The following is a 26,344-nucleotide window of genomic DNA, read 5'->3' on the forward strand; positions in this document are numbered from 1 at the left end:
GGTCACTTTTTTGATGCTTTTCTTCACTGTTTTGTCTCTTTTTGTCACTTTTCTGTCACTTTTGTATCACTTTTTGTCTCTTTCATTTTGTGTCCCTTTTTCATCAGATTTTCTTCTCTTTTTTATCACTTTTTTCTCTGTTTCTTCACTTTTTCATCACATTTTTTTTTTGGTCATATTTTTGCCACTTTTTCATAGCTTTTTTTCTTCACTGTTTTGTCTCTTTTTGTCACTTTTCTGTCACCTTTGTATCACTTTTTTGTCTTTTTCATCACTTTTTTGTCTCTTTTTCGTTTTTTGTCCCTCTTTCATCACATTTTTTTCACCCTTTTGTCTCTTTTTTATCACTTTTTTGTCCCTTTTTCATTTTTTGTCCCTCTTTCATCACATTTTCTTCACCTTTTGGTCTCTTTTTTATCACTTTTTTGTCGCTCTTTTTCTTCACTTTTGTTTTATCACTTTTACGTCTCTGTTTCTTCACTTTTTCCATCACATTTGTCTCTTTTTTGTTGCGTTTTCCTCCTTATTCTCCTAATTTGTCGCTATTTTGATGCTTATTTCCAGAAGCGTTCAGATTTGGATGACGTCGACCTGGAGAAAACGTGCTCGGTTTTGACGTAGGTCAAGAAACTAAACTCACACTAAACCGATGACCAGGTTTTATCACCACTACGACGCATTTCATCATCGTATTGTTGTTGTGAACCAGCGGCGCAGATCCGCGCATAGTAATTTCCCGCGTTTTCCCTTTTCACCTCGCGCCAATCACTGCCCCGCACTCACTTTCTGCGCCTTTCTCCTCCAATGGGAGCCGTCGCGCTTCCCTAACCCCCGTAAGCCCCGCCCACTTCCCCCCTGTACGCCAATCAGCGCCGGGTGGAGCCGATAAACTCGACCAATCAGAGCGCGGGGAAGCTTTGTGGTGACCGAAGCGAGTGGTGAGCTGCAGCCGACCGGGGTGCGCTCATTTCGCCTGTGATTTCCCCCCCCCCACCACCCGGGCTGTTCCCTCTTTGGATCTTGAGTCGCAATGGCGGAGCAGCAGCAGTTCTACCTCCTCCTGGGCAACCTGATGAGCCCGGACAACACCATCAGGAAGCAATCGGAGGTGGGTGACTCCGGTTGTTGTCGTGGCGCGTGAGCCGATCGTGTCGGTAATCGTGAAGCTGCTCGATAGCCCACGTGTATTGGTGAACAGGGCACGCGCCAACTACAAGGCATTTCGCTCCGGGAGGGTCTTCACCTCGCACGTCACTCGACTAGTTGTTCAATTATAAACTCCAAACTGTTATAATAAGAAGTACGTCACTGTTAATAAGCCCTGAGATGAGGCTTGGTGTGTATTTATATTATAATCTCTCGTATGGGGGGGAAATGGTGGCCAATCTGGTGTTGCTGCCACAACTCGTGCACAATCAATCAAGTCATAACGTAGCTAAACGTGTTATAAAGCGTTCAATCACACACCTATTGACGTATAGCCTTAATCTAAACAATAACTTTAACATTTCTGCGATTACACTGATATTTATTGTCAGAAACGGCGTAACGTTGCATCCTCTCTCAACCATGACCACCCGGACCGAATGCCTGTGATTTAAAGTCCCGTTCGCGGAGAGAAGCCGCTAACTACAGCTTCCATGTTGCGTAGTTATGCCGTTTAAGCGCTACTTTTTACATTTTCACGTCCAAATTACGACAGGGACGCAGTTTGACCACGTACAACCGCCGTGCCGAGTAATTTAGCCTCGTTTAAGCCGATAATCGACCCAGCGGAGCCGTTTGATTCACCAGCTGACTGGGCTAGGCAGGAAGTAGCACGGCGCTAAACGGCCTGGCGCTGCCTGATCTGTATCGCCCCATACACCGATCATTTTAGGACAAATTACGTCGCTTTACTTCATAATAATCAAATAAAGGATGTTCTTATCCACGGAATATGGAAGATAAACCAAAAAGTCATTCGGGGTGTACGTAAAACCAGCCTTAAACTAAAAACACGAGGGGTATCTTTGAACATTGAGGCAAACAGAGATTCTTTCCCCTCCAATCGTGATATTACTTTACTATCTCAAAAACAGACTTGTAATGACTATTCGACTTTGATTTGCTGTCGTACTTGCTATTTATAGTCATTTTAAAGTGATCAGATTGGCACTTTATTGACGTTTGTCCCAGCAGTGTTGCCGTTACCAATATGGCAGACCGCTAACCTGTTACAAATCAGGCAGCGATGCTAGTTTGGAGTTGTATGGTCAGTTTCAGGGCGAGTTTAGCGCCCAGACTTGTTGACAGTTTTGGTTCATGGTTTCTCTTCTTTGTGGTCAGTTGTGTGAGGGGAACATCTGTGTTTTTTGTGTCGAGGAAGGTTTATCCAGGTGCTAGTACTAGTTATGTAATGGTATAGAGTTAGGGAATGTACACAGTTACCATGGAGATCCGCCATCTTTGCAGCTGTTGGCATACATTTCCATAGACTAACATTAGCTAAAAAACAGTATAAAAAGTGGAGAACAAACCAGTGGAACGACTCGGTTAACTGCTGAGATACTGCTGGTAAATACATGTAACACACTGTGGTCTCCAAGTGTTTTAATGTGAACAATAACTCCAGTATTGCAACTTTTAAAATCTCCATTAGTTTACAATGGCTGCCCATAATCCCATGATGCTTAGCGATATGACATCACATTCCCGAACTCTATTTAATTTGGAACGAATTGGGCTAGGGCTAGCATTAATGCATTATTTTTGCTATACGGTTAGCATGCTACCATATTAGTAGTACTTTGGCTGTTAGAAGTATTGCTTATACTTTGACTTGAGATTATTAACCTCTTAACCCCTGACTTAACTGAGTAGATCTTCTCCGGTTCATCTTTACCCAAATCTAAATGTTTACAGTCTATACACGTGCAAGTGGTGACGTCACAGCTCTACTTCCGGGTTCACAGATGTGCGAGAAACTACAAAAAACTCCACAATCAACAGAGTTACTGAACAGACTAATTTATCGAGAAATTTGCCAGAAATGCTGAACCTACTGCTATAAAAGTAGTATTTGCCAAAATCGGTACATCCGGGTTAGCGGAGACAAATGCTAACGGCGCAGCAGCTACGCTAACCCCGGAAGTAGTGACTTAAAGTAAATATTACATTTATAGCTTTAGCATTTTTGGCTCATGAGTCTGAGAAATAAGTAGGTTCAGTCACTCTCCGTTGAGTTTAGCAAATGTATAGGAGATCCGCCATCTTTGCAGCGTTTGGCATACATTTCCATAGACTAACATTAGTTAAAAACAGTATAAAAAATGGAGAAAAAAGCTGTGGAACAACTCCGTTAGCTGCTGAGTTACTGCTGGTAAATACAATAACTCCAATATTTTAACTTTTAAAATCATAGTTTACAATTGCTGCTAATCCCATAATGCTTAGCGATATGACATCACATTCCCGAACTCTATAGGCCAATAAAACACCTGATTTGAAAGCCAAGACCTACAAAACTCCTCTAGAAGGATCTTTTTTCTTGAGTTGTTGCCGTGTCATCGCAAATCTTTTTCGACGTTTCTTTTCATTGCTCTTTTGTGGCGTTTTTGTCACTTTTTTTTTATCTTTTGAGGCGTGTTTGTTGTTTTGCTTGTAGATTTGGGTAAAGCCGAACTGGAGAAAATGTCCAGGTTAATGTAAAGTAGGGGTAAAGTAGGCCTGTCACGATAACACAATTTGAAAGTCGCTATATTGAGGCAAGACACTATTGCGATGAAAGTTAAAAGTACTTTCTCTTACAAAACACAACTAACTTTGGGTAGAAATAAAGTATAACATTAGGAAAAAAGTGGGAATAAAGGCTAATAAATGAACAGATGATAAATATGGAGCCCAAAAATGTATTTTCATTGTCATTTATCGTACAATAAGACGGTATAGTATTTATCATGACTACTTATTATTCTTATGGGGGCATCTAAGTCTCTCACAACTGTTCTTCCATGCAGATGAATGAAAACACCTCTTCTTCTAACTAATGGATGTTCCCGACTATCTATACAGTGTCTAGTCTGAAGCTCCAACATAATGCTTTACATCCTACTAATGACATCATAGTCCGAGCTTCCCCCTCTCCCACTCCAGTCAGCGCTTCTCTTGACAAAACGTCGCTGTCTGCAGCTCTGGTGACTCTAAGCTCAATGGAATCCACTTCATTCAGCTGAGCCTCCAGGGTTTATTCACCGGGTTAGGTGTGGGTTATACAGGGATGATTCACCTCCACAAATGCCACATTAATCCCACGTGTTATTGTTTTATAAGACGCTGATTTGTGAATGACTGTTTGCGAGCTCTATCAGACTTTGAGTAAACCTCCTTGGCAACGATTTTCAGGACGCTTTCGGCTGATTTCTTTCAAAAAAAATATTACTTTTTACTTGTAGTTACTTTGTTTTGTTACTTCTCCAAACCATGACAACCAAAGCAAAGTGAGGTCGACATGTGACTCATTCGTAGGAGATACTGGATTTATTATGACAGTTAAAGCACCCATCTTTCTATGTTTTCATTCATGCACAAGTTAAAGCATCGTGTTATAGAAGGGGGCGTGGCTTCGCTATGGGGGAAAGTAGAATCTTTTGGGAAACATAAATTTCCACTCTTTTTAGCCATTTTCTGGTGGAATATGAACTTATTTATCACACATAAATAAAGTCAAGTCTAAATCGGGCCCATATGGATATTTTCTCACAGCAGATTGTTCAGTAGAAGTGAAAAACGGCAGTTGTAGCTAGACGTTAGCATTAGCACGATGCCAACATGAAGCATCGTGTTAGCATTCTCTGTTATTTATAACCTGGCTAACATCATGCTGCTGTGTGCGCTCGAATCATTTGGAACTGCACAACAGCCTGGGGACCATGGCTGAAATTTTCACGTGGATTTAGGAACCAATCACAGAACGAGGAGGGACGGCAAGATGATGACGAGCTATTCGATATACGGAAGCTTGTAGTTTATTTACGGATTTTAAAAAAAAGTTTATTTACGGATCCAACGTGACAGCAGCAGACGCGGCGCTATTTTTCGATCAAGCTTTAGACCTTGTTCTAAATAATTTAGCTCGAAAGTTTACAGCGGGTACGTCATACGTCATCTCATACGATGATACGATTGGCTGTGGCTACTGCAGACGCATGATAGACATTCGTATCGCCCAATAAACGACTATGGACGATCGTAAACCACACCTCTCCTACGAGAAAATGAATTGGTGTCCCCAGACTAAATATCACTTGTGATTTTAGTCTGGGGTTAGCCAGACTACGTTATTTATGCATCTATGGCTAAAAAGAATTTTCCACTCTTTTTAGCCATTTCCTGGTGTAATATAAACTTATTTATCACATAAATAAAGTCGAGTGTAAATCCGGCCCATATGGATATTTTCTATCCATTTTCTAGATTGTTCAGTAGAAGCGAAAAACGGCAGTTGTAGCTAGCCGTTAGCATTAGCTCGATGCCAACATGAAGCGTCATGCTAGCATTCTCCATTATTTATGTATTTATGGGCTGTTGAACCACTTTGCTCCTCTCCATGTCTTTGTATCTTTATTCAGTAGAAACTATATTCATAATTCAGCATTTGTTACGGTAATTTTTGAATAATTAGAGAAAGTTTAGATTTTTCTCAATTGTTTTCCCCCATAACTGTTTCAAACATGACCATATATGGGCGATTCCAGAGACGCCGTCTGAACCATTGCTGTGATTTTTTAGATTTTAATTGGCTCTCAGTTATTCTCTTGCTCTTGAGAATAACTGGAGCAAAAAGTCCAGGGAGTTTTGCAATTCTTCTCCAAAAAGTCAACACATTTTCACAACTAATTCCAAACTGGATGGAGCTAATTCATAAGAAAACTTTACCTTTTTATATTGTTTTATGCAAACCTGGCCTGAGAGGCTGTGGTTAAAGCAGAAGCGTCCGCCCTCTCCCCCTCTTGTCCGTGTGGTCTCCTTTGTTATGCTGATAAACTCCTGCTGCTGCTTTAAACGCATTTCAAAAGCGTTGGAAGCTTTTTCCTGCTCGCCTCCTCTTGGAGACAAACCGAAAGTGTCCGGGCCGTTTCACTCCCAGAGGACGAGACTTTGAAGTGAATTCCAGATTTACAGAGAAGTAGAACAAATAAAGTCCATGCATTTATCGTTTCCAAAAGAAGAGAAAGTGAAGTGTTAATTTTCTAAACGTTTCTGGACCTGTAATAAAGGCATATGAGTGTGTGTGTGGACTGTTTATTGAACTCTTTCCATGAGCGCCGTCTGTTTCCTGGACAGCAGCAGCTCCCTGTTCCAATTGATTTTAGGTATTTCAATTGCTTGGATACAGAAAACAATGTTCAATAGAAAATAATACACATTGATCTGTGAGAACTGGATGGAATAGACTGAGTTTTGAATTCTAAAAACAAATGTCGATTGGTTTCCCTCTCATACTTGGTTTTCCATTATGTGTAAGCTGTTTTTGAGGAATCCTTATCAGGAGTTTGTGTGAATGATTTTTATTGCTATGATAAAGTTAGAGCTGGACAATTACTCAGGATAAGATACGAGTATTGATCTCAAACTGGAGATAGAACATTCACAGGCTGCGATCAAAGAACAAGGTTAATGTGCGGACAATGAAACCCTCACCTGAACTGAGAACTTGGGACACAAAGCGATGGCAAAAAAACAAGAAAATGACGATAACGTGGAAACAACGCAAGGAAAAAAGAACCATTTTGTAGGTCTGAGCTTTCAAATGAGGCCCTACACAGCCGGCCTGTAGGGCAGGGGTAGGTGAACCCCACAATGGTTGCCCGATGTAGAGCTTTCAACAAATGCCTTTGCACGTCATTATGACTTAAGTGACTGTTCTGCAAAGAAATGTGAAGGATTTGACTTGATGTTTCACATTTTTGAGTGCTTGAACCTCTTCCCCCCCACGCCTTCACCAAGCACATTTTCTTCAGTTCAGCTTTACTCAAATCAGAAAGCCTCTGGAGCTTACAGCCTATAGGCCAGAGGAACCTTTTTTGTGGCGTTGCTGCCGTTTTTTTCCACATTGTTGTGTTTTTGTTGTGTTTTCATCCTCGTTTCGTTGCTATATTGACACTTTTTTTCAAGAACAGGCCTTTGATTTGATTTGAGTAGTTAAAGTTTTTTCTCAAAGTCATCTTGTGGGCCAGAGCTGCTATGCTAGAGGGCCGGATTTGGCCCCTGGGCCTGACGTTGCCTACCCCTGTTATGGGGCGTCAGCTGCGGTCACTTTTAAAGTTTTTTTTTTTTGTCAATGTAGTTGTAGTGTATACTGAAAGAAAAAACTTAAACTTGGATAGAAAACAAACACAGGATAGTTCTTATGATATAAATGACAGAGGAAAAAATACAACCTGGCTTAAACCGGACCAGTCTGGTATCGGTTCTGCTGGTATCGGAAAAATAAAAGTATCGGGGGAAGAAATGTTTTTAGATCCAAGTTTTTATGCTGTTGGTCCAGGGACAGCATTAAAGTGAAGAAGTGACATGGGTGTTTCAGCTCAAATAATATATTTTATTTTTACACATTTTATTCTTTTGTTTATTTTTTCCAATTTATGCCAACTGGTTCCTTTTTTTTCTTATTTTTTTTTACCCAATTTTAATATTTTTTTTACCCAATTTTTCCCTTTAATTATTTCTCATTTTTCACACATTGACACTGGAGATGAACCCGATCTTCCACACAGTATTCAGTTTTCTGTTTATTGGTGACATATATTGGATAAAGTATCTGTATCGTTAAAGTACTGGTATTAAAAGTACCCAGCCCTCGTACTTGATTTTGTCAGAGTGGAAGTGTCCCTCCGGCCTCCGTGTCGTGTTACGTACAGCTGTGGCATCGCTGACATGTTTAAAATGTCTGCTCCACATTCCTGGCTGCGTCTGAAGCTCCTGAGATTGTTCCTCTAAGGGAAGGCGGGCGAGGCTTTTCCAAAACGTGACCTAATCTGTCCTCCCTTTTCTTCCACAGGAGACGTACGACACCATCCCCGGGGCCAACAAGATCACGTTCCTGCTGCAGGCCATTAGAGATGTGTCGGCTGCAGAGGAGGTGAGTCTTCTCCACCCAGACATGGCCTTCAGCTTCATGAGGTGATGTAAGGAGGAGAAGGAAGGTCATGTCGGGGAACTGTGTTGATTTCAGTTTCAATATTACTCAAGTACAAGTAAGACAGTCCTACACTTTCTTCTTCTTCTGTCAGAATTCGCAGTACGTCTCTCACTTTTAGCCAGAGCTCATTAGCCAGTCATGGTTTCCCAGACTTCCCCGCAGCTGTTTACGATTCTGGAGTTCTTTTGATATTTTTAGCTTTCTCTGAACTGGAGCAGGGACCCGCCGCTCGCATCACGGCTTTTTATAGACGGCCAGGTGAAAACGCGCCGTGAAATTTAGGGCTCAAACAAGTGCAGGGTTTTGACCACACCATACTGGTACTTTAGCGATACTTGGTTTTCGATACCGATACCTGAACGATACATTTTCCCATACCTTTTATGAACCAGAAAACATAATAATAATGTTAATTCATTCCTTCCATTTTTCTCATGCATGTGTGTCATTTGTTTGAAGTGAAAAAACCAAGAAAGTTCCTTTAGATACTAAAGGGCAAAAGCACTTTTTCTAGTTTTAATTTTTTTTGTTTAACCAGTTTTGTCATGTTTCCCAAAAATTGTTTTTTTACATTTTTTCCCCCATTTTTGCCCCACATTTACCCAAATTTTTTCACTTGTTTTTGTGAGTTTTATCCATGTTTTTTCCACATTTTCCCCATTTTTTGCCCCAAATTTACCCACATGTTTCAACTTGTTTTTGTAAATTTTATCCATATTTTTCCAAAATGTTTCCCCAATTTTTCCAAAAAATGTCCCTCATTTCCCCCCAAATTTACCCCAATTTTTCCACTTGTTTTTGTAAATTTTTTCCATATTTTTCAAAAAAAAATCCCAATTTTTCCCCAAATTTACCCCAAATATGGATGTAAATTTCATCCATATTTTTTCCACATTTTCCCCAATTTTTGCCCCAAATTCACCCACATTTTTCCACTTGTTTTTGTTAATTTTATCCAAATTTTTCCAAAATATTTCCCCCATTTTCCCCCAAATTTTCCCCATTTTTGTACATTTTATCTTTTTTTTTTTCTTAACGGTCCCCAGCCTCGTCATTTGTTTGTCTTTTGCCCCATTTTAAACATGTTACTGCCCCTGTCCTCTCCATTTTTGGTGACTCGTGTTCCCCCTCCTGTATAACTGACCCGTGGTCTGTCCCGCAGGTTCGACAGATGGCGGCGGTGCTGCTGCGGCGCCTCCTGTCCTCGTCCTTTGAGGAGGTGTTCCCGGGCCTGACGGTGGAGATGCAGATGGCCATAAAGACGGAGCTGCTCACGGCCATCACCCACGAAACCTCCCCCAACATCCGCAAGAAGGCCTGTGACATCGCCGCCGAGCTCTCCAGGAACCTCATCGGTGAGGGGTCCACTCATCTATACTGTACCTTTAAAAGTATTTCATTTCTGTGTTTGATGAGGACGGTGAACATTAATGAACATCACAAGACTGTTTTACAGCCACAATCCCGAGGCAGAACACAGTCATCTATGTAACAGGAACAGAAATGTTAAACACTTCATGGTCACAAGACTGTTTTGCTTTAAGCCGCACTTTGAGTTTTGAGTTTTGTAAATGTGACGGTGACGGGGCGGCTGTTCCATCACGTACAGGCCACAGACGCAGCATTTGCACTGGTTTCACTGTGAAGCACTTTCTCATTTTATCTGTGAAAGCTGCGGTTTAAATAAAGTTTATTTTTTTCATCCCTCTCCTGTAGGGATGTCACTGTAACCGGTGTAGCGGTAAACCCCGGTAAAAATGTTGACGTTGAAAATGACCGTCTTGTTTTGTGTTTTTATTATTATCTCGGTGAATAACCGCGCCCGCGGTGTCGGCACGGTGAGCCTCACCAGCCACCGTCTCATCTGCTGCAGCTTCCGCACATGCGCACTTTGTTGTTTGCAACCCAAACAAAACTTTCTCGAAGCTGGAATCATGTCCGACACGACAGCGCAGGATCAGCCTCAGAGTTCAGTTTGCGGAGCGTGAAGGAAAAAGTGTCAGCAAATGCAGCAATACTTCGAAACTCTGACTCTCCTGCGTGACCGTCTCCCACAGCTCTATAGCAGTAAGCTAACGTTAGCGCTTTAGCTGAAATGCTGATGTGGGGTTGGGTTGAAGGAGAATGTAACGAGTCGCCCCATAGTGCGGCTGCAGCGCCACCGCCAGCATAAGCCATGTCCGGATACCTCCGCACGATGGCACAATGCATTACGGGGCTCCCGGTAGCAGATTCACTCTCGCCGCAGTTTTATGAATTTAATAATGATGGTATTTTCCCAAATCTGCAAAGTGAAAGCTCACTGGAATGACAACAACAGTTTTCCTGATACAGACGGTTTATCTTCGTTTCTGACGCTATAAATAGTTTATGTAACACCCTCGAAACATCAACACATCGTTATAGTTCCTTTGCTTTGATGGGAAAAGGCTTTGTCTGTATTTTTTTATGTAACAAGCACAGTTAAACTTTTTTGAAACGATTCCAGTTTGTGCAGGACGATCAATGCTTTCTCAACATATTAACACACATTAAATAAAATACCGCGATAAAACCGAAAACCGTGATCATTTTGGTCACAATAACCGTGAGGTAAAATTTTCATACCGTGACAGCCCTACTCTCCTGTCCTCTATACCCTTCTTCTCCTTTCCTCCTTTTAATTCTTCTTCTTCTATTCCTTCTCCTTTTCCTCCTTCTCCTCCACCTACTCCTTCTCCCATCTTTTTTTTCTCCTTTTCATCCTTCTCCTTCTCCTCCTTTCTTCTCCTTCTCCACCTCCCTTCTACTTTTCTTCTCCGTCTTCATCTTTTTTCTTTTTCCTACCTTTTCCTCCACCACCTCTTCCTCCTCCTCCCATCTTTTTTCTTTTTCCCCCTTTTCCTACTTCTCCTTCTCCTCCATCTACTTTTTGCCCCTTCTCTTCCTTTTCATTCTTCTTTCTCCTTCTCATCCTCCTTCTACTTCATCTTTTTGTTCTCTCCATCTTTTTTCTTTTCCTTCCCCTTTTCCTTTCTCCTTTCCTCCTTCTCCTCCTTTACTTCTCTTCCTTTCCCTCCTCCTCCTCCAGAGGCTGCTCCTCTGAAGGGATCCATATAGTTTTCCTGAAGCACAGTCTCTCTTCCTCACTAGTATTCCATTAAAACAAGTTTCCTTTTCTCTTCAGACGACGACGGCAACAACCAGTGGCCGGAGGTGCTCAAGTTTCTGTTCGATTCAGTCAATTCGGACAACGTCAGTTTGAGAGAAGCCGCTTTGCACATATTCTGGTAATTTCTTTCACATAATCCTCATCATCTTGTATGTAAATAAAGCTAACTGTTTACTGTTTTTATAGGAACTTCCCGGGAATCTTCGGCAACCAACAGCAGCATTATCTAGACGTGATCAAAAGGATGCTGGTTCAGTGCATGCAGGACCAGGCCAACCCACAGGTAAAGATCTCAGTCACTCAGATCATTTTTATACAGAGTGAGTTAATCATGGTCTTCTGTTTCAGATCCGAATGCTGGCGTCTCGAGCTGCTGCCTCGTTTGTTCTGGCCAATGAAGGAAACACTGTTCTTTTCAAACACTTTGCAGATCTGTTACCAGGGATCCTACAGGTAAGGATGTTCCGGACAAAACCACAAAGCCGGTTTTCACTTCTAAAGGGAATGTTTTTCGTCCTCAGTCCGTGAACGACTCGTGTTACCAAGGCGACGACTCCGTTCTCAAGTCGTTAGTGGAAATCGGGGACACGGCGCCCAAATATCTGCGACCGAACCTGGAGGCCACGCTCCAGCTCAGCCTGAAGGTGAGGGCGGCCATGTTTGTGCTTTAGTAGCAACATATATTCTATAAGTGATTCCCAACCAGGGGTACGGGGATCCCTGGGGGAACTCGAGGACCAAGCAGGGGGTACTTGAAACTAGTTCAGATTAAAAAAAGGGGGAAATTGAAAATAATTTTTATCGGAAAAGCTCTATTTCTCAGTCAAATGTGTTGCCTTGGGAGAATTTTTTTTTGGTTTAACCAGTTTTGTTATGTTTCCCAAAAAATGTTTTTTAATTTTTTTTCCCCCATTTTTGCCCCACATTTCCCTAAATTTACCCCAATTTTTCCACTTGTTTTTGTAAATTTTATCCATATTTTTTCCACATTTTTCCCAATTTTTGCCCCAAATTTCCCTCAATTTTTTCACTAAAAAGAAAAAGAAAAAAACTACCCATATTTTTCCACAATTTTCCTCAATTTTGCCCCAAATTCACCCCAATTTTTCACTTGTTTTTGTACATTTGTACATTTTTGCCCCAAATTTAGCAACATTTTTTCTCTAGTTTTTTGTAAATTTTATCCATATTTTTTCCAATTTTTTCCTCAATTTTGCCCCAAATTTCCCCCAATTTTTCAGGTGAGGGCAGCCAACGTTTGTGTTTTAGTTCAGTTTTTTTTTTAATCCCACTGCAAACTCGTCTCATCACTGGTAGCAACATATAATCTATAACAGTGATTCCCAACCAGGGGTTCGGGCATCCCTGGGGGTACTCGGGGGGCCTAGCAGGGGGTACTTGAAACTATTTCAGATTGAAAAAAAGGGGGAAATTGAAAATATTTTTTATAGGAAAAGCTGTATTTTTCAGTCAAATGTGTTTCCTTGGGAGAGCTTTGTCATGTTTCCCAAAAGTTGTTTTTTAATTATTATTTTTTCCATTTTTGCCCCACATTTCCCTAAATATACCCCAATTTTTCCACTTGTTTTTGTAAATTTTATCCATTTTCCCAAATTTTTGCCCCAAATTTCCCCCAATTTTTCCACTAAAAAGAAAAGAAAAAACTATCCATATTTTTTCCACAATTTTCCTAAATTTTGCCCAAATTCACCCCAATTTTTCACTTGTTTTTGTACATTTTATTTATATATTTCTTTCCAAATTTTCCCCAATTTTTTCCACATTTTTGCCCCAAATTTAGCAACATTTTTTCTCTAGTTTTTTGTAAATTTTATGCATATTTTTTCCACATTTTTCCTCAATTTTGCCCCAAATTTCCCCCAATTTTTCAGGTGAGGGCAGCCAACGTTTGTGTTTTAGTTCAGTTTTTTTTTTATCCCACTACAAACTCGTCTCATCGCTGGTGTGGATTTAGTTCAGTTTCGTAGCTGCACATGTGACGTAGCAACATATAATCTAAAACGGTGTTTCCCAACCAGGGGTACGGGGATCCCTGGGGTTACTCGAGGACCGAGCAGGGGGTACTTGAAACTATTTCAGATTGAAAAAAGGGGGAAATTGAAAATTTTTTTTTAGGAAAGCTTTATTTTTCAGTCAAATGTGTTTCCTTGGGAGAATTTTAGGTTTATTTTACTGCAACATTGTCCTTTTTCTTACAAATACCGTTCTTAAGTAATTACTTTAGAAGAGGGAAGTATTTCATGGATACGTATGACCTCAGGAGTTGTTTAAAAAGTGGATTTGCATAATTGTACAAACTACAGATGAATTAGTTCTGCCTGAATAGTTTAAAACGGTGTATTGTTTTGTGGCAGCTCTGCGCGGACACGAACCTGACGAACATGCAGAGGCAGCTGGCTCTGGAGGTGATCGTGACGCTGTCGGAGACGGCGGCGGCCATGTTGAGGAAGCACCAGGCGCTGGTGGCTCAGAGCGGTGAGAGACCAGGGCTCATGTGTGTGTGTGTGTGTGTGTGAGGCGAGTGGGTCCTGATGCCCGGGCTGTGTGTTTCAGTGCCCCAGATGTTGGCCATGATGGTGGATCTGGAGGAGGACGACGAGTGGGCGCAGGCGGACGAGCTCGAAGACGACGACTTTGACAGGTACGAAACAGACATTCAGTACTGGGTTTCTACAATAAAGTGTCATTGTGTTTTAAAAATGTCTGTTTCTAAATGTTGATGGTGTTGGATTGAATGTAACTATAACGTTGCTGTAAAGACACGCCACTTTGGGGGCGGCTTTTAAACATTTTCATAGACCGTTAGCTTGGAAACTACAAAAAAATGGGTCTCGTGCCTCATCCAGTGAACCTTTTTTTAATATATTCCAACTGAAACTGCCTGGAAACACCACCTGATGAATGTTACTGTGTTGTTTTAATCATTTTAGTCTGAAAGGCAGATCTATGGCTTGTTCAATAAAAACCTGCATGAAAAGTACAATATTTTATACGATATAGGATGAATTAAAAACCTTTTGGGGTTGTGGCTTGTCGTCCGAGGGAAATGGAGACCCCGACACAATCCTGAACTCTATTGACTCAACATAAAATATTCAGAGGAAAAAGACTCCGCTTTAATGCCAGTTTAATAGAAATAAAATGGCAAATAAAGTCAATCTAAGTAACTTGTTTACCTTTTTAGTAAATCCTGTCCGTATTCCCTCTGGGGGTAATACAGGTGTTAATCTTCCCCTGGTGTCTCTGGCCAGAAAACCACAATTGCATTGTGAATACCAGCGGGTTGGAGGTGCAATACAATAGATTAATAAACAAGAAGCTAACAAGGTAACTGGCAAAGCTAACTGTGGGCTAGCACCACTTAAACAATTTTTTCACTCAAACTTGGCTGTAAATAATTTCAAAATGGTAATTGGATGAACACTATCCCTCTCTCCCTTTGTCTTCTGTCACTGTAGTATTTACTCTCACGGACAATTAATGAGTAATAAACCGTAACTTACTACGACACCTGCTCTTGCACTTATGGCCTCTAGGGGCATGAGTTACTTAGTTCTGCTTTAAACCTACATTTCTTCATCAAGAGTCACATAATAAAGTTTATATCGCGTTCAGGGCCACAAACTGGTAGTAAAACCTTGAATGTTTCCCTGCATTGAACTCCCCACACCTTAATTGGACTTGGAAGCTGAACGCAGCTTTGTTTCACTGGAAAATGTTCATTTCTGAGGCTATAATCGTGCATCGACCTCTGTCAATGTGAGAGGTAGTACCGCATTTTGGGCACCGCTGCAAAAGTTTTTTCCCTCATTCCCCTTTTTTTTGCATTTGTGGCAGTATTAAGGCATTAAAATGGCGTTGTTTGACTTGCTCTCCCTGTACTCGCCCTGTAGCCTGATGATTTTCTCATTTCTCTGTGTTTCCCTCAGTAATGCTGTAGCTGGCGAGAGCGCCCTGGACAGAATCGCCTGTGGCCTCGGAGGAAAGATCATTTTGCCCATCATCAAACAACACATCATGCAGATGCTCTCGAACCGTACGTCCCACACGCCGCCGTGACCTTTACCCTCCTCCGCCTCCTCTTACCTGGCTCTGTTTGTGCCTTTAGCCGACTGGAAGTACCGGCACGCGGGGCTCATGGCTCTGTCCGCCATCGGGGAGGGATGTCACCAGCAGATGGAGACCATTCTGAACGAGATCGTGCTGGCCGTGCTGAGGTTCTGCGCCGACCCGGTACGAGCAAAGTTTAAAGTTCACCAATATGAAGTCTGTAAAAACATGTGCAGCTTTTTACACGTCCTGCCCCCCTTTGAGCTTTGACTTTTTAAGTGACTTTTCTACTTTAACATTTCTGTCCTGGTAAGAATGTTTCTCCAGGCCTCGTTCTTGAGCTGAGACACTACACAATACTATTTTCCAGATTGTGGGATAATTTTTAAGTTTAACAATAAATGGTATAGAAAAAAATATCTTTAGATCCAGTTTTCATGCTGTTGATCTTTAAAACTTGAGAAAAAGAAATTGTGGGGGGAAAAAATTGGAGAAACATTTACGGAAACGTGGAAACATTTTGAAAAATAATTGGGCAAAATTGTGAAAAACGTTCCGGAAAACAAAAGGGTTGTGGGGAAATGGAGAAAGATTTTTTATTTTTTTTTCCTGCCCTTTGTAGTCAAAGGATGTTTCTTGGTTAATTTACCTCAAAAAAATGATACAAATATACAAATTTCAATGGAAGCGAAAGGAATAAATTTGCATTATTTTAAATCTGTATTGAAAAAAATGAATCCGTTCCCAGCCCTCGGCACAAATGACTAATGGCCACATCCCCACAAAGACCCCACCAAACTGCACAACAGTATCACAAAAAGCTCACAAGAACAACTTTTTACGGCTCTGTTTAAGCTTCAGCTACTTCTCTCCTCCGTCGTGGGGCTGACATCTCCTTATTAAATCCACTGGAAATATCACTCGCTTCTTCTAGTCGCCAACTTTAAATTCCCACTTGAGAGAACGATAAATACGTTTTTCCTGCTGCTCTGAACTGTTGAGCCCACAGTGATCACATGACACTGTTGACCAATCTGGATCTCACACAGAGAGGCTGATCTTTGCTGATTTGGGGTCAGGGTTTCGCCTCTGTCCAGCTGCTGCATTTCTCAGACGTCAGCATCTGTAAAAGACTGGTGGAGTGTGTTCGCTCTCAAGATCGTCACTAGTTTTGTTCCCCCAGTCATTCTTTACGTGACTGGATTTAGCCTGAATAATGGGACCTCCATTCTTCACAAAGTGTGGGGGGTAAAATAAAAGACAGAGCGTGAAATCGTGCAGTCTGTGTGATGAGATAAGTGGTAGATGTCTAGAATTATATCCCTGCGCCTCTGTATTATTAACCTCTTACCACCCGCCGAAACCTAATGAATTCTGTCCCCTTTTGGCTGTGTAACACCTCATTTGAAAGCTAAGACCCACAAAACTGACCTTTTTCCTCGCGTTGTTGCTGTTGTGTCACCTTTTGTATGTTTTTTTTTTCTTTTTCCTTTTTTTTTTTCATATTTGTGACATTTTTGTTGAATTTTTGTTACTTTTTGGTTGAGCTTTTTGTCACTTTTTTGTTGCATTTTTGTCACATTTTTGGTGCTTTTTTTCCCAAGAATCTGTTTGATTAGGGTAAAGCCAAACTGGAGACAGTGGGGTCTGTTCTGGTGGGAGTTAAGAGGTTAAACTGCTGTCATTGTTTAGTTCATGTTCTGTCTCCCTGTAGCATCCTCGTGTCCGGTACGCCGCCTGTAACGCCATCGGTCAGATGGCCACAGACTTCGCTCCCACTTTCCAGAAGAAATTCCACGATAAGGTACAGACGGATCATTTCAGTCCCGTCTGAGTCTCTTTAAACGTCTCCTCACCCTGATGCTGATGCTGCTGTGTCTGCAGGTGATCGTGGCGCTGCTGGAGACCATGAAGGACCAGGGGAACCCCCGAGTCCAGGCCCACGCCGCCGCCGCGCTCATCAACTTCACCGAGGACTGTCCCAAGTCACTGCTCGTCCCGTACCTGGACAGTCTGGTGCAGCACCTGTGCGCCATCATGCAGGCCAAGCTCCAGGAGGTGAGGAAGCAGCAGTAAAAACAGTCAGCAGGAGCCATGAGAGGTTTCCACACACTTCAGCCCCGTAACCCTCTCCCCCCCCCTCTCTCTCCTGCAGCTGATCCAGAAGGGCACGAAGCTGGTGCTGGAGCAGGTGGTGACGTCCATCGCGTCCGTGGCCGACACGGCGGAGGAGAAGTTCGTGCCGTATTACGACCTGTTCATGCCGTCGCTGAAGAACATCGTGGAGAACGCCGTGCAGAAGGAGCTGCGTCTGCTGAGGGGGAAGACCATCGAGTGCATCAGCCTCATCGGGCTCGCCGTGGGCAAGGAGAAGGTGAGGAATCAAGTCAAACTCAACCTGAAGGAACTGCTGATATCTGCTCAGGGTTTATTTATGGAATAACTTGAGAAACTCTTCACTCTTTAGTTCATGTCTGACGCTGCCGCCGTGATGACGCTGCTTCTCAAAACCCAGACAGACTTCAACGACCTGGAGGACGACGACCCACAGGTGAAAAGATTCAGATATTATGTTTTGTCCAGTAAAAGCATCAGTAAAGAAACACAGATGCAAATGAAAACAGCAGTCGAGTCAGAGTGTGGAAAGCTTGTCTGAGTAGATTTAAAAACACAACTCAGTGATGACCGGCCTCTAAACTTTGTGCTCTGAACACACTGGTCACTCCCAAGTTCAAATATACAGAGTTCTGACCGGCGAGGAAAAAGGATTAAACTTGATTCCAGCAGGGAGTTCATTTACATTTGTTTGGAAATAATGACACAGATTGACTTATCAGAGGGCAGAGCAGCCGAAATAAGTTTACTCAAGTAAAAGTTAAAAAGTATGTATGAGAAAATGTTACGCGAGTGTTGTAACTGAGCGAAAAAGCCAATGAAGCTCATAAATTGTGAAACAAAACATAAAATCATGTGGAAATCATGGCATTTACAAAGAATATTCAAAGAAAATGTCAATAAAAACAAATAATTCCAACGAATAAGGAGCACGAGATGATCTAGGTCTGTTTTATGGATCAAGATGAAGCTTTAATATTTACTCGAGGAAAATTATGAAGGATCTGTACTCTTACCCGAGTAAAAATTGTTACTTTTTCCACTAAAACTACTCTAAGAAGTTCAAGTGCTTTTCAGAAAGTTATTCAAATACAACTGAGTACTACCCGCCTCTGCTTATGACTCCAAAAGTTCCAAAGAAATTCAATAAATATGGTTCAAAACACTGATTCAGGCTTCACTAAAGTTTTCTGGGAATGCTCTTAAAATTGTACTGAAATCTTTGCTCAAAACTCTCTTGTTGGGTTTAGTTTACATTTTACATGCATAAGTGTGTCTTTAAACCTGTAGAAAGTAGTTAATTGTAAACCGTAAGTAAAGGCTTGTCCCTCTTTCCCGTGTGTTCCAGACCTCGTACATGATCTCGGCCTGGGCTCGCATGTGTAAGATCCTGGGGAAGGAGTTTCAGCAGTACCTGCCTGTGGTGATGGGGCCGCTCATGAGGACCGCCTCCATCAAACCAGAGGTGGCGCTGTTGGACAGTAAGTCACTGATGCAGGAGTTCAACATTTTACTCAGTTATTATTAAGAAGATGGATGTTTTTACAAAGTGCTCGTTCTGTCCCTCAGCCCAGGACATGGAGAGCATCTCTGAAGACGACGGCTGGGAGTTTGTGAATCTGGGAGATCAGCAGAGCTTCGGCATCAAGACGGCGGGGCTGGAGGAGAAGGCCACGGCCTGTCAGATGCTGGTACGTGCAGTTATCGAGGAGTTTTATCACCTCAACACTTACAGATGGTCCTGAGTGTTGTGTACCTTGTTTTTCCAGGTGTGTTACGCCAAAGAGCTGAAGGAGGGCTTTGTGGAGTACGCAGAGGAAGTGGCCAAACTCATGGTGCCGCTGCTCAAGTTCTACTTCCACGATGATATCCTTTTACCATCATTTACTGTCAGATATGGCAACGTGTGGAGGGCGAGCCATGATTTTGAAGAGGTTTTTAATGCAGGCTACTAGTTACCATAGACATGCACTAGCCTAGCACTAGCCTAGCACTAGCCTAGCATTAGCCTAGCACCACTAAACTCAATCAACAACACTCTGGATAACGAGGAAATGAAGCCCTATGTCGAAAATCCTGAAGTATCCCTTTAACCTCTTAACTCCCGCCTGAACCGAGAGGATCTTTTTCCTCACGTCATCAGATTTTTTTTCCATTTTTTGTTGGGTATTCAACTCCTTTTTGTAACTTTTTTGTCAATTTCTTGTGACATTTTTGCCACTTTTTATACATTTTTCGTCAATTTTTTTATCACATTTGTCACATTTTTTGTCAATTTTTTGTAATTTTTTGTCAATTTTTTATCACATTTTTGTAATTTTTTGGTCACATTTTGTCACATTTTCTTTTTTTAATTTTTTTTGTCACATTTTTATTTTTTTTTGTTAATTTTTTATCAATTTTTTGTCTTTTTTGTTACATTTTTGTCATTTTTTGGTCACATTTTTGTTTTATTTTTTTGTAAATTTTTTGTCAATTTCTTGTGACATTTTTACCACTTTTTCATAAATTTTTCGTCACTTTTTTGTCAATGTTTTCTCACTTTTTTGTCACATTTCCATCATTGTTGCGATTTTCACAGCTTTTTTCCAGAAGCGTTTGGACTGGGGTAAAGCCAAACTGGATTAATGCTGTCGGTTCAGGTGGGAGTTAAGGGGTTAATTGTTCTAACATGTATATTAAGTGTAACTGAGCACACGGCTGTCGTCCTTGACTCCTCCCCCCTCACGTGTGCGGGTGGCGGCGGCTGAGTCCATGCCGCTGCTGCTGGAGTGCGCTCAGGTGCGCGGGCCCCAGTACCTGTCCGACATGTGGAAGTTCATGTGCGACCCGCTCATCAAGGCCATCGGGACGGAGCCGGACTCGGACGTCCTGTCGGAGATCATGCACTCCTTCGCCAAGTGCATCGAGCTGATGGGCGACGGCTGCGTGGAGAAGGCCCAGTTCGAGGAGCTGGGGGGGATCCTCAAGGGGAAGCTGGAGGAGCATTTCAAAAACCAGAGGCTCAGACAAGGTGAGGAGACGGAGAAACTGCTTTACCCTAACAAGTGAAAACAACACAGAGAAGTGACCAGGGTTTCTGTGTGGAATTAAAGAGCGTTAAAAGTGATTAGATGAATGATTCCAAAGTTAAAGGTTGCAGGTTCTAGAATGTGATGTCACAGGACCCAGTGGGGGCGGAGCCAGTTTTTCCTATTAACCGCATTACACTTTCACAAGTCGTATCTAAAAAGGAAATGTATGAAACAAAAATGATCATTATTATCAGTCACTGGGTCCTATAGAGCTTATTTCCATATTAGATGTTTCTAAACTTTTCCTTCGGCCTTTGTAATTATTGGAAGTTTAAAATTGAGACATTGGCCTTTAGTATCTAATTCTGTTCGACTCTAACCTTTTTGTTTCCTCAGACAAACGGGAGGATGAAGACTATGACGAGCAGGTGGAGGAGTCGTTACAGGACGAGGTAAACGGCTGTAAAAATCTACCTTTATAAACTTTCTTTGTTTTTAAATCTGAATCCTTGACTCTGACGTTTGTTTCCAGGACGAGAACGACGTTTACATTTTGACCAAAGTGTCGGACATCCTGCACTCGGTCTTCAGCTCTCACAAGGAGAACGTGCTGCCGTGGTTCGAGCAGCTGCTGCCGCTCATCATCGAGCTGCTGGTGAGTGTCCGACCACCAGGGGGCGCCTCCTCCTCCTCATGTTCTAACATCTGTGTTCCTGCAGAGGGCGGAGCGGCCGTGGGCCGACCGGCAGTGGGGCTTGTGTATCTTCGATGACGTGGTGGAGCACTGCAGCCCGTCTTCCTTCAAATACGCAGACTACTTCCTGGGGCCGATGCTGCAGTCGCTCACGGACGCGGTGCCCGAGGTCCGGCAGGCGGCGGCGTACGGGGTCGGGGTCATGGCGCAGTTCGGAGGAGCCAACTACTGCAAGTTCTGCACCGGTGAGATGAAGACTTGAGTAAAATATCTACAGTTCGGTTAGTGGGACCTACAGCCACAGGCCCCACAAAGGCGCAAAGCATTATGGGTCATGGGCAAGTAGAGAATTTGGATAAATACACAAGGAGCAAAGACGATAGAGAGAAGGTGTGCGGAGGTAAGGGGCGTTTCCAAAAGTGAAATGTGAGCCTCAATATTGACGAGTATCTGATCCTCATTTGAGACTTTTCCACACGAGTTTTGACACATCTTTGTTTCTAAATTCTTGCTCCAGATCATGTTTAGTTCAGCTCCATTTATCCCACAATCTTACATTATTTCCTAACATTGTCACACTCCTTTTTAAAAACCTGCTCTTGTTTAATGAGATATTTCTATCGATTTTCCGATATATCGTGATGTTTTGCGGGACGATACCGATACTATACTTTCTATTCCGTTATCAATACTTTTAGTGACGTCACGCATATTAATGAGGCAGCAGTGTTTTCAGAGTCAGAGGCCAATAATGATCAAGTATTCAGTCAGGACAGCAGGGGGCAGCACTACGGTTTTAAGCAAATGGACCAAACACTGTCACACAATTTACTTAAATGATGAGATTAATTTGGGGTTGATTTATTCCTTTTTCAGTGGGATTGTGGTTGTTTAAATGTAAATGAAGTCACTTACACACTGAAAATGGGTCTATAGATCTGTCAGGGAAAATGTAAATGATGAATAATATGTAGTTTTAAAATAAAGGTTAAAAGTGGCATTTTTTTTAATCGTGATGTATCATAGGTTATTTTTGTGCAATGCATCGATTATCGCAGTATCGGCGCATCGTGAGATGATCATTATCGTGAGCCATGTATTGAATCGTGAGGTACGCAGAGGTTCCCACCCCTAGTTTTAAAGCAGGTGCCGGGAAAACAAAAAATAGTTTTGATGCTGTTGGTCCAGGGACAGCATTGAAGCACAGGACTGGGTTGTTTCAGCTCAAATAGAATGATTTGTTTTCCCCTATCCATTTTTTTCCAATATCTTCCAGTCTATTTTTTTCTTTTTTTTAAACTTATTTTTCCCCAATTTTTGCCCTTTTCCCCCCTTCCCCCAAAATGTATTAACACATTTTTTCTAGCCACATTTTTTCCCCAAATTATTCCCCATTTTTCTCACATTTCTTCACATTTCTTCACATTGCAGATGAACCCTGAATATCTTCTCTTGGGACTTGGTTGTTTCAGCTCAAATAGAAGGATTTCTTTTCTTTTTTTTTAATATATACATTTCTTCCAATCGTTTTTTTTTTGCCACAATTTTCTTTTGTTTTCCCCAGTTTTTGCCAATTTTTTTATCACTACTATTTCCCATATTTCCCTTTTTATTTTTCCCACAACATTTTTCCCCCCTTATTTTTAGCCACATTTTCCCCCTAAATGATTCCCCATTTTCCACACATTTCTTCACATTGCAGATGAACCCTGAGTATCTCCTCAGTTCAGTTTCCTGGTTCTCTGACACACACTGTAGTATTACTGTAGCATCGTAACTATGACTACGGTGAGGTCTGACTTGTGTTTGCTTGTGTCTGTCCCGTCAGAGGCCATCCCGCGGCTGGTGGGGGTGATCCAGGCCCCGGACTCTCGCTCCAAAGAGAACGTGAACGCCACAGAGAACTGCATCTCGGCCGTGGGGAAGGTCATGCGCTTCCAGCCGGAGTGGGTGAGCGTGAACGAGGTGCTCCCCCATTGGCTGAGCTGGCTGCCGCTCAACGAGGACAAGGAGGAGGCGGTGCACACGTTCGACTTCCTGTGCGACCTCATCGAAAGGTAAACGCCCCGTCCCGCGCGCGGACACACCCTCAGAGACGCCCTGTGCTTTAACCTCCTCGTCTTCACAGTAACAACCCCATCGTCCTGGGCCCGGACAACGCCAACCTCCCCAAAATCTTCCTCATCATCGCGGACGGCGTGGCCAGCGAATCCATCAAATGTGAAGACGCCTGCAGCAAAAGACTGGCCAACGTTATTCGACAAGTTCAGGTCAGGAACCTCTGAGGAGCTTTACTTAGTTACAAAGCTAAAGGGAAGATGTGATTGTCCTGTGTTGGTCTGAAGAGTTTTCCTTCTTACCAAATCTTTATTTTGAATATATCAAATAGTGGTTTAGTTCCATCATAACGACGTCCTGAAGGCAGGAAGTAAAGTTCATGATTTCGATGATGCTGAGTGAGGGTTGGCTTTCCTGGAGCGCGGCGGCTGAGCTCAAGGATTTTAGAGCAACTCACTAAGGCCCTGTCCATATGAAGTCAGGCTGAGGACCAAACACAAAGATATTTGATCAGTCCAGTGTATCGTCCATACGAGCCCAGTGTCTCCGCAATGTTTACTTAAACGATGACATCACAGCTGCAGAGTCTGTGATCCATAATCCACTGACCTTATGATGAGTTTGACTCATGGATCTGTGAAGCCACAGGTGACAAGTAGAAAAACAGAGTCAGTCTGTGTGTTTGGACTGACAGTAAAAGTCACTGACAGGTTTTTCTGCTTTAGTCCCGTTACGTCTGAAGAATAAACTCTCCTCTTCGTCTCTGTAGATCCAAAATCCTTGATCAGTTTCATTTTCACTGTTCATGTTTCTCAAACTGCGCCCTCGACATCTTGTTGTTTTATCTGTATTAGCGTCACAGCGCCTCACACAGGCCTGGAGGATGAACTGCACCGTTTTCACAGACCTGAGTCGACCCATGTGGACGCACACATTTACTAACCTGGCCTCGTGCTTACAAAGAAAGTTTCTGAAAACGGAAGCGTTTTGTCTTCGTGTGGATAAAGCCTTAGTTCAGAACATTTTTATCTACAAGTGAAAAGTTGTTAAACCAGCAGATATAACAGAAACTCAAGTTCTCGATAAATACTTCTTAGAGCTCTGCCTCTGTCACTTTAACAAATTCTCTGAGCTTATTCTACACATTAGGACATGGCTGGAACATGTAGTGGAAGGAAAATACATAATTTTCACATTTTTAAACTCTGTATAGTCCCTTTAAGTGACTAATCTTCAGTGAAGGTTCTTGAGTCGTCTTCTGTACTCAGTTATTGAAGATGGACGACTCCTGTACGACTCCGACTCTTTAGGGCTGAAACAGCTGATCGATTTTTGAAATAGTCAACAACTATTTTAGTAATGAAAATAGTATTTTTTTAAAACCTACTTTTTATATATATATATATTTGGTGTATGTAGTGTGTTGTACATTTTTAAATTTCATAAATGTGTCTCATCCAATCAGAAAGCAGAATTAGAGCCTCCAACAGTTTGAATTTACTCCCTCACGTCCTCAAGCGACGCCACTTAAGGACGTGAGGGAAAAAAATTTAAATACAATTTTCCTGCACCCTTCACAGCCAAACGTTTAATAGAGAAAATAATCGATTACAAAATATGCTTTTCTTTTGTTGACTTCATTCTTAATAATTATGTTTATCGTTTTATTTCTCATTTATGTCACTACTGAAGCACAAATCAAACTTTTACGCTACGTTACTCACAGTACTCAAGTAAAAAGTCGTGGCCCAAATATTTACTTGAGTGAAATTATTTTAAAGTAACGTCACTCTTAAAGGGACTACACAGTTTAAAAATGTGAAAATGTTCCTCCCCTACATGTTCCAGCCATGTCCTAATGTGCATAATGAGCTCAGACCTGTTCAAAACTGCCTCAAGGTGCAGTTACACGTATGACCTGAGGTGGCAGTAGTGAGCATAAAATGGCGAACTTGCATCTAGCCTCTTTTTAAGTATTTTACTTACTCTATCCACTTCTATCTCCACATAACAGAAGTAATTGTTTTAAGTTTATCTTTACAGTTTGAAATGTAAAGTTTGTGCCACAAGTGAAGTAAAAATGACAGTTGTTTTGGGCAAAAAGCAATGAACCAATCTCCATTTAAATGTGTTTTTTTTTTCCGTTTCCTTCCCAGGTTTCCGCCGGTTTATGGACACAGTGCGTCTCCACGTTGAACGAGACGCAGCAGAAAGCCATCCAGGACCTGCTGAACACCGCCTGATCCCCGCCTCCCGCCTCCTCACCCCTCGCCTCCTAACTCTTAACCCCAGACGTACAAACCCACCTCCCCCTTTTTCTCCGCTGCTCCGGGACTAAAACCACATCCTGCGATTCATTTCGGACGGACTTCGACGCACCTTTTTGTTTTCTTTTTTAAATCGGGGGGAGGGAGGGAAGGAAGCGCCATCTTTGGATCGTCTTCTCTCCAAGTTCCCAGCATTCCTCCTGAACCATCGGAGAAATCTGGATTCGGACACTTTAAAGAGGACGGTGGAGTCTGAGGCGCACACTGCCCGTCTCCTGTGAATTACTTTTCTCTTTTTTTTTGTATCGTATTTTATTTTTTTCCGCGTTTCCGGCGTCAAGAAGTTACGGCATGTTTCTAATAAGTGGCTAACTCTAGACATTATAATATCTTACTTAGGATTTAAACTGGGGCGAGCCGGGTCGGCGCCGCTTCCCCCTTTTCTTTCCGATAGAACAGTTTGAAGGTGATCTTTTGAACGGATTGGACAGCCTGACAAAGAGCATATTGCTGGTTTCTGAAGGGCTGCGCACGTGCAGACGCTGGTATTGTATGTTTGAAAACAGACGCGACTCTCGGGGAGGTTTCCGAGCCTTCGCGGTCCTGCAGAAACGTGTGATGGAAGAGCAACACAATAAATTCCATTTGAGAGAAGCGGCCATGTTTCTGGTTCTTTTTAGATGTATAGGAGTTCAAAGGTCATGTGACTTTACTGCACAGGAGAGCCAGGAGGGAGACCCGGGTCCATCTCGGGCTGGTGCTGTGAAAAAACTATTCAACTCAGCCTGTCAC

At 42.3% G+C, this 26,344-nt stretch overlaps 1 protein-coding gene across 1 annotated transcript; it reads left to right on the forward strand.

The window, feature by feature from the left end:
- Window positions 1-917: 917 nt before the first annotated feature.
- kpnb3 (karyopherin (importin) beta 3) lies at window positions 918-25,697 on the forward strand. The gene is made up of 25 exons (XM_079582092.1): window positions 918-1,108; window positions 8,042-8,122; window positions 9,345-9,537; window positions 11,349-11,451; window positions 11,520-11,616; window positions 11,682-11,786; window positions 11,855-11,977; window positions 13,709-13,829; window positions 13,908-13,995; window positions 15,284-15,390; window positions 15,463-15,587; window positions 17,119-17,208; window positions 17,289-17,462; window positions 17,560-17,778; window positions 17,872-17,955; window positions 18,868-19,000; window positions 19,089-19,210; window positions 19,289-19,385; window positions 20,248-20,532; window positions 20,930-20,985; window positions 21,066-21,188; window positions 21,253-21,472; window positions 23,056-23,284; window positions 23,356-23,497; window positions 25,442-25,697. The coding sequence occupies exons 1-25, from the start codon at window positions 1,031-1,033 to the stop codon at window positions 25,526-25,528; spliced, it is 3,282 nt and encodes a 1,093-aa protein (XP_079438218.1). The 5' UTR covers window positions 918-1,030; the 3' UTR covers window positions 25,529-25,697.
- The last annotated feature ends 647 nt before the right edge of the window (window positions 25,698-26,344 follow it).

Source organism: Gobius niger, assembly GCF_951799975.1.
Source record: "Gobius niger genome assembly, chromosome: 23".
In the NCBI taxonomy this organism is placed as follows: domain Eukaryota; kingdom Metazoa; phylum Chordata; class Actinopteri; order Gobiiformes; family Gobiidae; genus Gobius; species Gobius niger.

Coding starts and splice junctions, on each gene's coding strand:
- kpnb3 (XM_079582092.1), top strand. CDS start 1,031: ATGGCGGAGCAGCAGCAGTTCTACCTCCTCCTGGGCAACCTGATGAGC. Junction 13,996..15,283: donor GAAGACGACGACTTTGACAG/GTACGAAACAGA, acceptor TGTTTCCCTCAG/TAATGCTGTAGCTGGCGAGA. Junction 19,001..19,088: donor AGAGGTGGCGCTGTTGGACA/GTAAGTCACTGA, acceptor TCTGTCCCTCAG/CCCAGGACATGGAGAGCATC.